At 33.7% G+C, this 15990-nt stretch overlaps 1 protein-coding gene across 4 annotated transcripts in view; it reads left to right on the top strand.

Moving 5' to 3' along the window:
- The window catches only part of UCHL5 (ubiquitin C-terminal hydrolase L5), a 44427-nt gene that overhangs the window by 22917 nt on the left and 5520 nt on the right, over nucleotides 1–15990 (top strand). For 2 of the 4 annotated variants that reach the window (XM_057729226.1, XM_057729228.1), the window contains exons 7-10: nucleotides 764–827; nucleotides 10205–10307; nucleotides 11186–11296; nucleotides 15451–15549. In XM_057729226.1, the coding sequence (XP_057585209.1) occupies nucleotides 764–827; nucleotides 10205–10307; nucleotides 11186–11296; nucleotides 15451–15549 (377 nt within the window). Of the gene's footprint in view, nucleotides 1–763; nucleotides 828–10204; nucleotides 10308–11182; nucleotides 11297–15450; nucleotides 15550–15990 lie in introns of all 4 variants that reach the window. The other 2 variants (XM_057729225.1, XM_057729227.1) reach the window with 1 other exon arrangement.

The following is a 15990-nucleotide window of genomic DNA, read 5'->3' as shown; positions in this document are numbered from 1 at the left end:
GTTCTTGTTGACCATGCCCATATCTAGAACCAATATTTCATTGAATGCAGGTTTACATGTTTAAAAACATTTATTTAAATATGTTTCTTAAAGAAAATTAATAGAATGTTCTTTTAATTTTGTGTAAGTTGCTTTTCTCTGGTTTGAGAGTTGATCTGATCTCTGCATTGTTTTCTCTTGGCTTCTGTCTGGTCAGCCATTAGATCCATCAGATATAAAGGAAGTAAAACATAAAACAGAACAGCTAGTTTTGCTACACAACTGGTGGCTATGCTAAAATTTAGGTTAAAAAGAGGATTACGACAACTAGGTAAAATTAGCTTTGCATTGTGTGTGGATTTCAATTTTTTTTTTTCCTGTACTTATGATGGTGGAGAGTCAGAAAAGGATTGAATCCTTATTTTGCCACTATGTGAGCTGCTTTTTCTTAGCCCTCAGTCTCATCATCTGTAAAATGAAGGTAGTTATCCTTATCTCACAGTCATGAGCTTTAATGAAATTATTCCCTAATTCATTACTTTCTGAAACATTTGTTTAGCAGCACTAAGTGACACAATAATGTGGCAATGCAAATTATGATAATACCAATTCCCCTTACCATTGCTGAGAAAGTAAGAGTTGGAGCTTAACATAGTTATGCTAAGAGGTTTTTTACTATCCTGAATTTGTCAAAATATTAATAAAAAGATATTTTGGACCAAACTTTTGAAAAAATATTAATGTTCATTTTATTTGACATAAATGCCTTTACATTTCTTCCTAGGTGCATGCAATCAAGATGATTGGATCAGCGCAGTGAGGCCAGTCATAGAAAAAAGGATACAAAAGTAAATGCTCAGCTAATCTCATTGGCATAACTAATGTTCTCATTTTTAAACATTTCTTTAAACCTTTATTTTATTGTTGTTTCAGCAATACTTATTGCACATCTACTTTTGATTGGATTAATGTGTTCAGGAAATCTATTCAGAAAATCTCTAAATTCTACATAGTAATAAGTCATCGTGTCTTTATAGAAGTTCAGCATGCACATCTCCATTAAGTTAGATATTTTGTGCAGTTATTTTGTTGAGTTTTGTTTTTATGAGTATCTTTTTTTATTAAACTTTTTATTTTGAGATAATTATGTATTCATATTAAGTTATAAAAATAATACAGAGAGATCCTATGTACCTTTCACCCTGCAGGAGTAGCATCTTGTAAAACTGTGGTACAATATCACAGTCAGATATTGACGTTGATATAGTCCAGGTGCAGAATAATTCCATCACCGTAGTGGTTTTTCATGTTGCCCTTTTAGAGCTGCAGCCACTACCCCTCCATCCTTAATCCCTAGTTCTACAATTTTTGTCATTTAAGGAATGTTATGTAAATGGAAATCATACAGTATGAAACCTTTTTGGATTGGCTTTTTTCCCTGAGCATAATTCTCTGGAGATTCACCCAGGCTGTTAAGTATATCAGTAGTACATTCTTCTCTATAGATGGGTGGTAGTCTGGTATGGATAGTCCTTTTCTTTGCCCATTCACCCATTGAACAACATCTGGATTGTTTCCTGTTTTTAGCTATTATGAATAAAGCTGCAGTAAACATTTGTGTACAGATTTTTGTGTGTACATAAGTTTTCATTTCTCTGGGATAAATATTGAATACCTAGTTGTATGAAAATGCACGTTTAATTTTTTAAGAAATTGACAAACTCTTCCAGAGTGGTTGTACTTTTATTTTACATTTCCACCAGCAGTGTAGTATAAGTGATCCAGTTTTTCCACTTGCTGGCTAGTATTTGGTTTTGTCAAAGAAAATTTTTTTTAGAAGTTTATTTATTTATTCATTGGCTGCGTTGGTCTTCATTGCCATGTATGGGCTTTCTCTAGTTGTGGCGAGTAGGAGCTACTCTTCTTGGTGGTGCAAGGGCTTCTCATTGTGGTGGCTTCTCTTGTTTCGGATCACAGGCTCTAGGCATGCAGGCTTCAGTAGTTGTGGCTCGAGGGCTGTAGCTCATAGGCTTAGTAGTTGTGGGGCATGGGCTTAGTTGCTCTGTGGCATGTAGGATCTTCCCCGACCAGGGCTCGAACCCGTTCCCCTGCAGTGGCAGGCAGATTCCTAACCACTGAGCCACCAGGGAAGTCCTTGTCAAAATTTTTTATTGTAGCCATTTTGATAGGTGGGTAGTGATATTTCATTGTGGTTTTAATCTGACTAATGTTTAAAATCATGCCTTTTGTTTGTTTTGTAATTGGATTGTTTGTTTTTTGACTGTTGAGACTTGAAGTTCTTTAGGTACTCTAGCTATCTAGTTCTTTGTCAGATATGTTGCCTGAAAGTGTTCTCTCCCAGTCTATAGCCCATCCTCTCTTCCTCCCAGTATGGTCTTTCACAGAGCAAAAGCTCTTAATTCCAGTTAAGTCTATTTTGTCTTAATTCCAATGAAATTCCGCTATGAATTGTATTTTTGTTGTCCAATCTAATAATTCTTTGCCCAACCCTCCATCCCAAAGATTTTCTCCTTTTTTTCTAAAGAGTTTATAGTTTAACATTTTACATACAAATTTATGATCTATTTTTAGTTAATTTTTGTATGGTGTGTAGTTAAGTCAAGGTTCATTTTTTTTTGCTTCTGTATGTCCAATTGGTCTAGCACCATTTGTTAAAAAGGCTCTCCTTCTTCCTCCACTGAGCTGTTCCTGCATCCTTGTAAAAGAAAAATCCAGTGGGGCATTTTTGTTTGGGTCTATTTCTGAGTTCACTATTATGTTCCATCTGTTTGTGTGCTCTCTGCAAGTACTGCACAGTCTTGATTCCTATAGCTGTAAGTCTTGAAATCAGGTAGACTGATGCCTCCAACTTTATTCTTTCTCTTCAGAATTGTTTTAGCTATTATAATTACTCTGCCCTCCATGTAAATTTTAGTATAATCTTATATCTACAAAAATTCTTGTTGGGATTTTGATAGGAATTGTCCAAATCCTGTCATTTTAGAATCAGCATTTTTACTATATTGATGCTTCCAATCCATGAACATGGTATGTCTCTCCATTTACTTGGATCTTCTTTAATTTCTTTCATAAGCATTTTGTAGTTCTCAGCATACTAGTTCCATATATATCTTGTCAGATTTATACCCAAGCACTTCATGTTCTTTTGAGTGATTACAAATGATACTATTTTTATTTTATTTAATTTTAATTTTATTTTATTTTATTTTATTTTACTTCATTTATTGACTGCATTGGGGTCTTCACTGCTGTTTGTGGGCTTTCTGTAGTTGCAGTGAGTGGGGGTTACTCTTCATTTCAATGTGCAGGCTTCTCAGTGCAGTGGCTTCTCTTGTTGCGGAGCATGGGCTGTAGGCGCATGGGCTTCAGTAGTTGCAGCACATGGGCTCAGTAGTTGTGGTATGCAGGCTTAGTTGTTCTTTGGTGTGTGAGATCTTCCTGGACCAAGGATTGAACCCGTGTGCCCTGCATTGGCAGGCGGATTCTTATCAGCCACTGTGCCACCAGGGAAGTCCCTATATTTTCATTTTTGATTTCCATGTGATCATTGTTAGTGTGTAGAAATAAAGTTGATTTTTTTCTTTCTTTGTCTTGTATCCTTCAACCTTGCCGAACTCATGCACTAGATTTAGAAGTCTTTTTGTAAATTCCTCGGCATTTCCTACATAGATAATCATGTCGTTTGCAAATAAGGTCAGTTTTGAATTTGTCTGTTTCTCATTTCAGTTTTATCAGTTTTTGCTTTACATGTTTTACAGGTCTGTTGTTTGTTGTAGAAACATTTATGATTACTATTTCTTCTTGGTAGATTGACCTTTTCATCATTACGCAATATCCCTCTCTAGTAATTTTCTTTCCTCTGAAGTTTACTTTATCTCATAGTAATTTAGCCACTCCCGCTTTCTTTTTTTTTTAAGAACTTTTATTGAGATATAATTGACATACAATAAACTGCATATATTTAAAGTGTACAATTTGATTTTTTTTTCGTATTTGTAATGTATATATGGCAATCCCAGTCTCCCAATTCATCCCACCCCAGCCCTCCCTGCTTTCCCCACTTGGTGTCCATACATTTGTTCTCTACATCTGTGTCTCTATTTCTGCCTTGGAAACTGGTTGACCTATACCATTTTTCTTTATTCCACATATATGCATTACTATATGATATCCTGCTTTCTTTTGATTCATGTATGCATGATATATTTTTTCCATCCTTTTACTTCCAACGTACCATGTGAATTTCATGCAGATAGCATATATTGACTCATGAGTCATGTTTTTTAGTCCACTCTGCCATTCTCTTTCTTATTTGGTGCATTGAGACCATTTACACTGAATGTAATGGATTTATAAAATTACATATAAAATGAAATGTTTATCTAATATGTAATTATTAATGTGTTATGGTTTAAATCTGCCATTTAAATTTTTTCTCTCTGCTTTTTCTTTTGTTTTGCTTTGTGTGTTTTGTTGTTGTTGTTTTTTGTTTTGGCCACACCCATGGTATCTTAGTTTCCTGACCAGGAGTGGAAACCAGGGCCCTGGCAGTGAGAGCACTGAGTTGTAACTACTGGACCGCCAGGGAATTCTTTGTTCTGTTTTTTTGTTTCTCTGTTTTCTTTTTCCTGCTTTTCCGTGAGTTACTCATACATCTGTAGTAGTTTTGAATTTATTTCCTTGTATGGCTTTTCTAATGGTTTCTCTAACTTATCCCAGTCGACTGGTGTTGACATTTTACCAGTTTGAGTGAAGTGTGGAAATCTTACCTTCTTTTATGTCTTAACTGTCTTAAATAACTCTTCTATATACATTTAGAACTCCATCAGACAGTATTTTATTATAATTTTCATTTTAACCATGAAGCATAACTTAGAAAACTTAAGAGAATGAGAATATATTTACCCATATTTTTACTTTTCCACTCTTCTTTCTTCCTTATGTTCCAGAACTCAATTCTTTTTCTGTTTAGAAAACTTTCTTTAGCTATTCTTTTAGGTACATCTGCTGTCAAGACTCCTAGTTTTTCTTCATCTAAGAATGTCTTGATTTCCCTTTCATTCCTGAAGATTATTTTCACTGTGTATAGAATTCCGAGTTAATAGTCTTTTCTTTAAGCACTTGAAAAATGTTACGCCCCTCCTTCTGGCCTCTATGTTTTCCACTGATAAATCCACTGTTGTTCAGACAGTTTTTGCCCTATTGATATGGCGGTCTTTCTCCTGTTGTTGATCTCAAATTCTTGTTTTGTTTTGTTTTTAGTTTTTATATATTTGAGTACGATGTGTCTTGGTGTGGATTTCTGTGTATTTATTTTGTTTGGATTTTGCTCAGCTCCTTGAATCTGTGGGTTTTGTCTCTTGTCAAATATGGGAAGTTTTTAGCCATTATAGCTTGGAGTACTTTTTCAACCTCACTCTCTTTCTCACTTCTTCCAGGACTCCAGTGATAGAAATGTCTCCTGCTTTAGTCCCACAGGTCCCTGAGACTCTTTATTTTCCTTAGTCTGTTTTCTTTGTTCAATTGGGTAATTTCTGTTGTACTACTTTTCAGTTCACTGATTCTTTCCTTTGCGTCCTCCATTCTGCTGTTGAACTCAACCACTGAGCTTTTTTTATCATTGTATATTTCAGTTGTAAAATTTCCATCTGGTTCTCCTTTGTATCTTCTGTTTCTTTGCTGAGACTTTCTATTTTTTAATTTGTTTCCAGTGTGCTCATAATTGCTCATAGGATCATTTTTATGATGGCTGTTTTAGAGTCTCTGTCAGTTAATTCTGACATCTATCATTGCTCTATTTATTGAGTCTTTCATTCAAATTGAGATTTTCAATTTGAGATTTTTAATAGGGCAAGTGATATTGATTGAAATCTGGGAATTATATAATAAGACTCTGAATCTTATTTAAAACTTCTCTTTTAGCTGGTTTTTATGGGCACTGTTCTGGCAGGGTAAATCAGGGATGCCACCCCAGTACTGCCAGGTGGACATAGAAGTCCAGGTTCCCCACTCTACCTTCATTGGTACGTGAGGTGGGAAGGGGTTCCTTGTTACTGCTGGGCGGGGTGGGAATTCTGGCCCACAGTAGGGCTTCCCCTGATACCACCCTGGCTGGGAGGGGTAGGGGTGCCTTGTGACTACTCTCTACATGGCTCCATTGATGCCGAAGTAGAGGGGCTTCTTTACTACTGGATGGTAGTGACTCCACATTTGGCTTCCCATTTAGTTTCCTCTGACAGTGCATATAGGTGTCATTACTGTCTGCAGGGATAAAAGTCCTAGCTCCCTACTCAGCCTTTCCCGACACCAACCCAGGTGCGTGTTGTGGCTTGGTGGGGGTGGAAGTCCAGGCTCCCTACCCAGCCTTTGCTGGCCAGGAGGGTTGGGACCAGTTTTTTCAGTTGTGTTTGGGTGTGGTAGAGTGATTATTGTCTCAAAATTTTCTGTCTCATGAGGTTGCCCGAGTGGTTATTGTCTCAGAATTTTCTGTCTCATGAGGTTGCCCTTTTCCTGTTTGGATAGAAAGAGCAGACTGTTGTTGGTGCTGTTTCATCTGTGCCTATTGGCATTTCTCAGTGCTTGGCTTCTTTCACTCCAAGCCCAGGACACATGCAGCAGAGTGATAATCCGAGACTTGCCCACTGTCATTCTTGGGTCCTGGTTCCCTAGCATGTCTGCGTTCTCCTCACTTTTCAGAATTTTAATTTTTTTCATTTTTTAAAAAATATATATTATGACCAGGGTTTTTACTTTGATATTTTTTTTAGTGGGCGGAATAGGGAAATCGAAGTCCCACAAGTAGAGTTTTAAAAACAGCATTTTTACATAGTTCAAAGTACTGTAGTTATATTGGGCCATATTCTTTCCAGTGAATAGAACTGTTTATGGGAAACTCTTGCAGGTGAACTAATGCAAAAACAGGCTTACATTTTCTATATGTTTTCATTTGGTTAAGTGCCATTTACATAATGTTATGGATAATCTTTCCAATGTCGATCCTTACCATTAATAAGCTTATAAGATGTTTCATTGGTATGAGTAGTAAAATAAAATAGTATTCAGAAATTTTACGTTATAATTATGTTCATAAAATATCATGTAAGTACTTATATATTTATATATGATAAACTGTAAAGTACAAATGAAATATAAAATATATATTAGTTAAGAATAGAAACGAAATCATGATTTGGAAAAAATTGTATAGTGAGGAATACAGTTAATACCATCAAGATGTCAGTAAAATTAATCCAACAAATGTGAGGTCTTAGTTTAATTATTTTTTCTAATTGAAATAAAAGTAATTGATAGTTACTATATTTTTTATGAAAGTATGGGAACTGATGAAAATATGTTATTTCAAACTTCGAGGAGGTACTGACTTTTAGGACATTTAAAAAGTATTTGTCATTGATAAAATTTAGCTGATTTTTTTTCTTTTATGTTTGAAAGCTTATTCATCTACCTATAAACAAAAATATAAAGAAATAAATTTGTATTGAAGTATAGTTGACTTCCAGTACTGTGTTAGTTTTAGGTATACAACATATTTTTATAGGTTATGCATCATACAAAATTATTACAATATTATTGACTCTATTCCTTGGACTAAATATTACATCCCTGTTTCTTACTTTATAAATGGTAGTTTGTAGCTCTTAATCCCCTTCACCTATTTGATGTACCCCCCCAACTCTCCCCACTCAACTCCTAGTTCTCTATATCTGTTTGTTTCTGTTTGATTATATTTGTTTGCTTTGTTTTTTAGAGTGAAATATAGTATTTGTCTTTTTCTGTCTGACTTACTTCACTTAGCATAATACCCTCTAGGTTAATCCTTGTTGCAATGGCAAGATTTTCTTCTTTTATATGGCTAAGTAATATTCCATTGTGTGTGTGTGTGTGTGTGTGTGTGTATACATACCACATCATTTTTATCTGTTCATCTATCAGTGGACACTTAGATTACTTTCATATCTTGGCTATTGTAAATAATGCTGCTATGAACATTGGCGTACATATATCTTTTCAAATTAGTGTTTTTGTTTTCTTTGGAAAAAAATGCCTGGAAGTGAAATTGCTAGAGTGTGAGTTCTTTATATATTTTGGATATTAACCCCTTATTGGATATATCATTTGCAATATCTTCTCCCATTTAGTTGGCAGCCTTTTCATTTTGTTGGTGCTTTCTTTTGCTCTGCAAAAGCTTTTTATCTTGATGTAGTCCTTTTGTTTATTTTTTATTTTGTTTCCCTTGCTTGAGGGAACAGATCCAAAAATTATTGCCAAGAGCAATGTCAAAGAGCTACTGTCTGTGTTTTCTTCTAGGAGTTTTATGGTTTCAGGTCTTAACACTTAAGTCTATAATACATTTTGAGTTTATTTTTGTATATGGTGTGAAAAAAATGGTTTAGTTTCATTCTTTACATGGAGCTATCCAGTTTTGCCAACAACACTTATTGAAGAGACTTTTTCCCCATTGTATATACTTGCCTCCTTTGTTGTAGATTAATTGACCATGTGTTTGTGGGCTTATTTCTGGGCTTTCTTGTTCTGTTCCACTGATGTATGTGTGTGTTTATGTACCAGTACCATACCGTTTTCATTACGTTGACTTTGTAGTATAGTTTGAAGTCAGGGAGCATACCTTCAGCTTTTTCTTTCCTAAGATTGCTTTGGCTATTTGGGGTCTTTTGTGGTTTCATAAAAATTTCAGGAATATTTGTTCTAGTTCTGTGAAAAATGCAGTGGGTATTTAATAGGAATTGCATTGAATCTGTAGGTTGCTTTGGGTGGTATGGACATTTTAACAGTATTGATTCTTCTAATCCATGTCCATGGTATATCTCTTTGTGTTGTCTTTGCTTTCTTTCATCAGTGTCTTACAGTTTTTAGAGTACAGGTCTTTCAACTCCTTGGTTAATTTTATTCCTAGGTATTTTGATGCAATTGTAAATGGAATTGTTTTCTTGATTTCTCTTTCTGATGGTTCATTATTAGTGTATAGAAATGCAATGGATTTCTGTATTTTGACTTCGTATGCTGAAACTTCAGTGAATCCACTTGTTAGTTCTAATAACTTCTTGGTAGAAGCTTTAGGGTTTTTTTGTATTAATGTCATGTCATCTGCAAATAGTGAGTTTTATTTCTTCCCTTCCAATTTGGATACCTTTTATTTCTTTTTGTTGTATGGTTGCTGTGGCTAGGACTTCTAATACTGTGTTGAATAAAAGTGGTGAGAATGGGCATCCTTGTCTTGTTCCTGATGATAGAGGAAAAGCTTTCAGCTTTTCACTGTTGAGTATGGTGTTAGCTGTGGATTTGTTATAAGTGGCCCTTATTATATTGAGATATGTTCTGTTTATACCAAGTTTGTTAAGAGTTTTTATCATGAATGGACCGTTGAATTTTGTCAAGTACTTTTTTCCTGCCTCTATTAAGATGATCATGTGATTTTTATCCCTTGTTTTGTTGATGGGGTTATCATGTTGATTGATTTGTTTATATTGAACCATCTTTGCATCCCTGGAATAAATCCTGCTTGATCAAGATGTTTGATCCTTTTAATGTATTGTTGAATTCAGTTTGCTAAATATTTTATTGAGGTTTTTGCTCCTGTGTTCATCAGGGATATTGGCCTGATGGTGTGGTGTCTTTGTCTGATTTTTTTTTCTGTGCTGTCTTTGATTTTTGTATCAGGGTAATGCTGGACTTATAGAATGAGTTTGGAAGTATTCCCTCCTCTTCAATGTTTTCAAATAAGGTTGAGAAATATAAGTGTTAACTCTTCTTTAAATGTTTGGTAGAATTTCCCTTTGAACTTTTCTGGTCTTGGACTTTGGTTTGTTGGGATTTTTTTGGTTACTGATTCAATTACATTACTAATAATCAGTTTCTTGAGGTTTCTATTTCTTCCTGATTCAGTCTTGGAAGATTATTTGTTTCTAGGAATTTATACATTTCTTCTAGATTGCCCAATTTGTTGGTGTATAATTTTTCATAGTATTTTCTTATGATTGTATTTTTGTTATATTGGTTGTAACTTCTCTTTAGGAAAGCATTTTTAAAATTTTAGTTTTTATGGTAAGCCAATTGGTAAATTTGTGTTTACCCCAGAGAAGAAGGGGGTTATTAGAATAGATTATCTTAATTGTAATAGTGCTGTATTTCTTTGTTACATAATAAACTTTAATTTTTTTTTTAGGTACAGTGAAGGTGAAATTCGATTTAACTTAATGGCCATTGTGTCTGACAGAAAAATGATATATGAACAGAAGATAGCAGAGTTACAAAGACAGCTTGCTGAGGTTTGTGGCCATGTTTTACATACAAAGTTCTAGTTTAGTTATTCTCTCAGGGAAACTATTTTCTTTTCTTTCCTTCTTTCCTTCCTTTCTTTTTCTAAAATATAGATTTAATCAAGTATTCTGAGTGGTGATTAAGAGAATACACTCTGGAGTCAGGCTTCCTAGATTCAGCTCCTGCCTTTGTCACTTAGTGGAAGTACAATTTTGAGTGTATTTCTTTGTGACTCAGTTTCTTCACATAAAGTGGGGATGATACTGTTTACCTTATAAGGTTGTCGTGAAGAATAACTGAGATTTTATATAATATATATACACCACTTAAAAAATTGACTGACAAATAGTACATGCTAAGTTAGTGTTAGTGATTAACCATTTACTATAATTTCATTATATAATTAAGCAAGTTAGAGTATATTTCCTATGCAATTAATTGGGCACATTTAGATTCACATGGAATCTGTACTATTCCTTATGATGATTATCTTTCTAATAAATATGATTGGAGAAGAGAATTAGTAATAGACAAAGACTTTTTTTTTTTACATTCTTTGATCACTTTTTTACATTCCTTTGATCACTTTTCTTGAGTATATTTAAGCAGATTTATTTTAGCTCAACAGAAGACTATAGCAATTCAGTTTATTACAGTATAGATTGTTTTTAGGTAAAAATTCATATGTATTGTTGTAGAACATAGAAAATTGGAAGATACTACTTAGCTTTTATCCTTTAATATTGCAGTCATTAAACTGGTATTCCATCACGAATATTAAGAATAAAATTTGAAAATAATTATACTATTTTTATCATTTAAAAATATTTTAGACTTAAGCTTCAGTCATTAGGGTGTGCTATTTCTTTTTCTTTCCCCTAAGGAGGAACCCATGGATACAGATCAGGGTAATAACATGTTAAGTGCTATTCAGTCAGAGGTTGCCAAAAATCAGATGCTTATTGAAGAAGAAGTACAGAAATTAAAAAGATATAAGGTATGCATTTTTGTTTCTTCCTTTAATGTTTTAATATAGAGTGGTATATTTTGACATGAGGAAATATTGAATGCTTGATTGTTTTTCACCTATAATTTACATGTTTTAAGAATAATGAGTTGATTCCATGGCATCCTACAAAGGAAATAAGTGAGGTTTCTTTCCTTTTAATTTTTTTTCAAGTTTTTTTTTAAAGAACTTTTATTGAGATATAATTGACATATAATAAACTGCATATATTTAAAGTGTACAATTTGATTTTTTTTTCCTATTAGTAATGTATATATGAGAATCCCCTCCTGCTTTCCCCCCTTGGTGTCCATATGGTTGTTCTCTACATCTGTGTCTCTATTTCTGCCTTGCAAACCAGTTGATCTGTACCATTTTTCTAGATTCCGCATATATACATTAATATATGATATTTGTTTTTCTCTTTCTGACTCACTTCACTCTGTATGACAGTCTCTAGGTCCATCCATGTCTCTACAAATGTCCCAATTTTGTTCCTTTTTATGGCTGAGTAATATTCCACTGTATATATGTACCACATCTTCTTTATCCATTCATCTGTTGATGGACATTTAAGTTGCTTCCATGACCTGGCTATTTTAAATAGTGCTGTAATGAATATTGGGGTGCATGTGTCTTTTTGAATTATGGTGTTCTCTGGGTATATGTCCAGTAGTGGGGTTGCTTGGTCATATGGTGATTCTATTTTTAGTTTTTTAAGGAACCTCCATACTGTTCTCCATAGTGGCTGTATGAATTTACATCCCCACCAACAGTGCAAGAGGGTTTCCTTTTCTCCACACCATCTCCAGCATTTATTGTTTGTAGATTTTCTGATGATGCCCATTCTAACTGGTGTGCGGTAATGCTTCATTGTAGTTTTAATTTACATTTCTCTAATAATTAGTGATGTTGAGCAGCTTTTCATGTGCCTCTTGGCCATCTGTATATCTTCTTTGGAGAAATGCCTATTTAGGTCTTCTGCCCATTTTTTGATTGGGTTGTTTGTTCTTTTGATATTGAGCTGGATGAACTGTTTATATATTTTGGAGATTAATCCTTTGTCTGTTGATTCATTTGCAAATATTTTCTCCCGTTCTGAGGATTGTCTTTTCGTCTTGTTTATAGTTTTCTTTGCTGTGCAAAAGCTTTTAAGTTTCATTAGGTCCCACTTGTTTATTTTTGTTGTTATTTGCATTACTCTAGGAGGTGGGTCAAAAAAGATCTTGCTGTGATTTATTTCAAAGAGTGTTCTTCCTATGTTTTTGTCTAAGAGTTTTAAAGTGTCTGACCTGACATTTAGGTCTTTAATCCATTTTGAGTTTATTTTTGTGTATGGTGTTAGGGAGTGTTCTAATTTCATTCTTTTTCCAGTTATCCCAGCGCCACGTATTGAAGAGATTGTCTTTTCTCCATTCTATATCCTTACCTCCTTTGTCATGGGTTAGTTGACCATAGTTTATCTCTAACACGGCTTTCTATCCTGTTCCATTGATCTGTATTTCTGTTTTTTGCCAGTACCATGTTGTCTTGATTACTGTAGCTTCCTAGTATAGTCTGAAGTCAGTGAGTCTGATTCCTCCAGCTCCGTTTTTTCCCTCAAGATTGCTTTGGCTATTCAGGGTCTTTTGTGTTTCCATACAGATTTTAGGGTTTTTTTTTTTTCTAGTTCTGTAAAAAATGCCATTTGTAATTTGATAGGGATTGCATTGAATCTGTAGATTGCTTTGAGTAGTACAGTCATTTTCACAATGTTAATTCTTCCAATCCAAGAATGTGGTATATCTCCATCTGTTTGTATCATTTTTGATTTTTTTCATCAGTGTCTTATAGGTTTCTGAGTACATGTCTTTTACCTCCTTATTTAGGTTTATTCCTAGCTATTTTATTATTTTTATTGCAGTGGTAGATGGGATTGTTTCCTTAATTTCTCTTTCTGCTCTTTCATTGTTAGTGTATAGGAATGCAAGAGATTTCTGTGCATTAATTTTGTATTCTGCAACTTTACCAAATTCATTGATTAGCTCTAGTAGGTTTCTGGTGGCATCTTTTAGGATTTTCTATGTATGGTATCATCTCACCTTCAAGTATTATTACAAACAGGCTTTTAACATATTTGATGCTTCAGTTCACTGCAGTTATTATTGATGCTCAAATGATTCCATCTTTGGTGATTAGAAGCCATTTCAGGATGTCTCCTAAGTCCTTTTGAAGGGACTCTCTTCATCTTTGATAGCTTCCTTGCTTTCTAGTATGATGAGATGTTTCATATTCATCTTGAACATTCCCTGCTTCAGACTTGGAATCAGCCATTTTTTCAAGAAGTCCTGAGTGCTTTTGGTGAGAAATGGTATTTAGGAACCATTATCTGGTTGCTCAGGGTGCTCAGTGATACTGATTCTTCATTATTTCTAGGGCTTTTCAGGGCTAAGAAATAGATTTTTATTTGTTTCTTGTTTTATTTTTGAAGAGAAAATACAATACAAATTCATATTAATACTCAGATTTAGGATTAAAGGACTTTATGCTGTCTATCTGTATTTGTATGTATATATAAAAAGGTGCAGAATAACAGTGCCAGTAGTGTTAATAACAACTGAGAAGTTTTTAAGTTAATTTTTTCCTTAGGATGTATTTCATTTTGGGTATGCAATCAAATTAGCATATTTTAAAATTCATTTGAAAGTATTTTCTATTGGTGCCATTCTACCACCAGTTTAATACATAGTTGGGTTCATTTTTTAAGTTTTGCTTTCCAATTTTTTTAGGGTTTTAAAATTTTTTAATTTATTTAAATTATGTCAAACATTATGTAACTCAAAGTCAAATATTAAGCAAGGCTATCTTTAGTAATGTCATTCTCCTTCGCTTGTAGTCTGTCTAATAAGCTGTTTTCAGAGAGTGAAGGGAGTGAAGGAAACTTTGAATTTTGTAGGACTTTGGAGATGGTACTTTTTCAGTTTGTGATGTTTGTCACAGTAGAAAAAGCAGTTTTTCATTTGAAGCTCAGTTGAAGGCAAGGATTGTTCTTTTTCTTCCTGTTGCTTACCACAGTATCAGGATACTGCTTTGCAACATACTTAACAGCCAACAATGTGACTGTTAAAATACATGGACCTTGGACTAGTAGGATTTCTTCAGGTGGAAGTGGTAGGGGCTGGCTCCAGAGTATTCCAGGCAGGAAAAAGGAGGGCTAAACTTATGGAGATGGGAAAGTAAGGGATGAAAGCTTGAATGTTATCTTCTATTTTATGTGATATATATAAAAAAAAGTACCTATTATTTATATATTCTTGTGCAGTGTTGTTACATAATTAACTAATTTCTAATATTTGCCTAAAATAAAACACAAACTAAGTTTTTAGAATCCTTGTCTGCTACATTGTTTGAGAATGGTTTGTTCAAAAAAAGGTAAAATGATTCTCATACTGATATAAAATGAACATGTTAAGATTTTATTTAGTTCATTAATTGAGCGAACCTATAAGACGTCACAACTATTTCAAAGAAGAAGTCAAAGAAGCTCAAATTTATATGAAAAATAGAAATATTGAAATGAATTCACAACAGATGGAAACTTTATTTTTTCCCTGTGTGAAGGGAAGTAAATTAAACCTTTACCAGACAGTGAAAGGCTGCAATCACATAACTTGGGAGAGCGTACTTTAGGCAATACATAGTTTTCCATTGAAGCACAGATTTTTCCCTGTAGTCTGTTCCCTTTTGATCAAAAATAATTCAAAGAAAGATTGTTCTTAATCACACAATAAAGCTGGTCTCATTAGGCATGGCCTGATTATTTGCATAGGTATAATAGCAAGAGTGTTTATTTAGCATGTGGGCCTTCTGAGTTTGCTTTCATAAATTAAGTTTTCATAAACTATCTCAGATTAGGCTTTTAAAAGCCTCTGTTACTTGCTAAGCCAAGAGTAGGAAGCCACACCCAGGGAACTCTCTCCACATATTTTATTGTAATCAGTCTTTATTCTCAGTGGCGATGCAAATCTCATTAGTTCTAATATTTTTTATTATGAGAATGAAGGATTTTCTTCCATTTCTATTTTGAGTTGGATGCAAAAATTTAAATATCAGAAACTTAGTGAAAGTACGAAGTTTGTGTGGTTTGATACATGTTTTATTTTCAGATTGAAAATATCAGAAGGAAGCATAATTATCTGCCGTTCATTATGGAACTGTTAAAGACTTTAGCAGAACACCAGCAGTTAATACCACTAGTGGAAAAGGTAAGCATTTTACTGGTGAATACTTGAATTAGATTTAGATTCTCCAAAAAATGTTATTTGGCCTGAGTAGAGACAAAATTTGTTGAAACTTTTTTTTATTTTTTTGCTCTTACTGTTTTTCATCTAGAGGAACATTAGTTCAGTCTAATATTGCAAAATAAAAGTAGGGAATTGCATTACTACTTTAACTTTCCAGAATCCTTAGTGTCAGGAATTCAGGTTGTGCTATATTAGAATGAAATTTAAAACATTTTTCTTTGTTTAGTTGAAAACAAATTATTAATTTTAATTATTGAAATAATAGATTTTTCTTATTTAATTTAGCAAAAATTTGAATTATCATCAGTTTACAACTAGAGTGAAGGAGGAAAAAACATAACCTAGCCTAAGAAATAGGTTTTCTTATTCCTAAGCTATTACTCTTTCCACTGAGGGAAAACT

This window comes from Hippopotamus amphibius, chromosome 3, assembly GCF_030028045.1.
Source record: "Hippopotamus amphibius kiboko isolate mHipAmp2 chromosome 3, mHipAmp2.hap2, whole genome shotgun sequence".
In the NCBI taxonomy this organism is placed as follows: Eukaryota; Metazoa; Chordata; class Mammalia; order Artiodactyla; family Hippopotamidae; genus Hippopotamus; species Hippopotamus amphibius.
The sequence above is the reverse complement of the archived record's forward strand: the minus strand, read 5'-3'. Positions and strand labels throughout refer to the sequence as shown.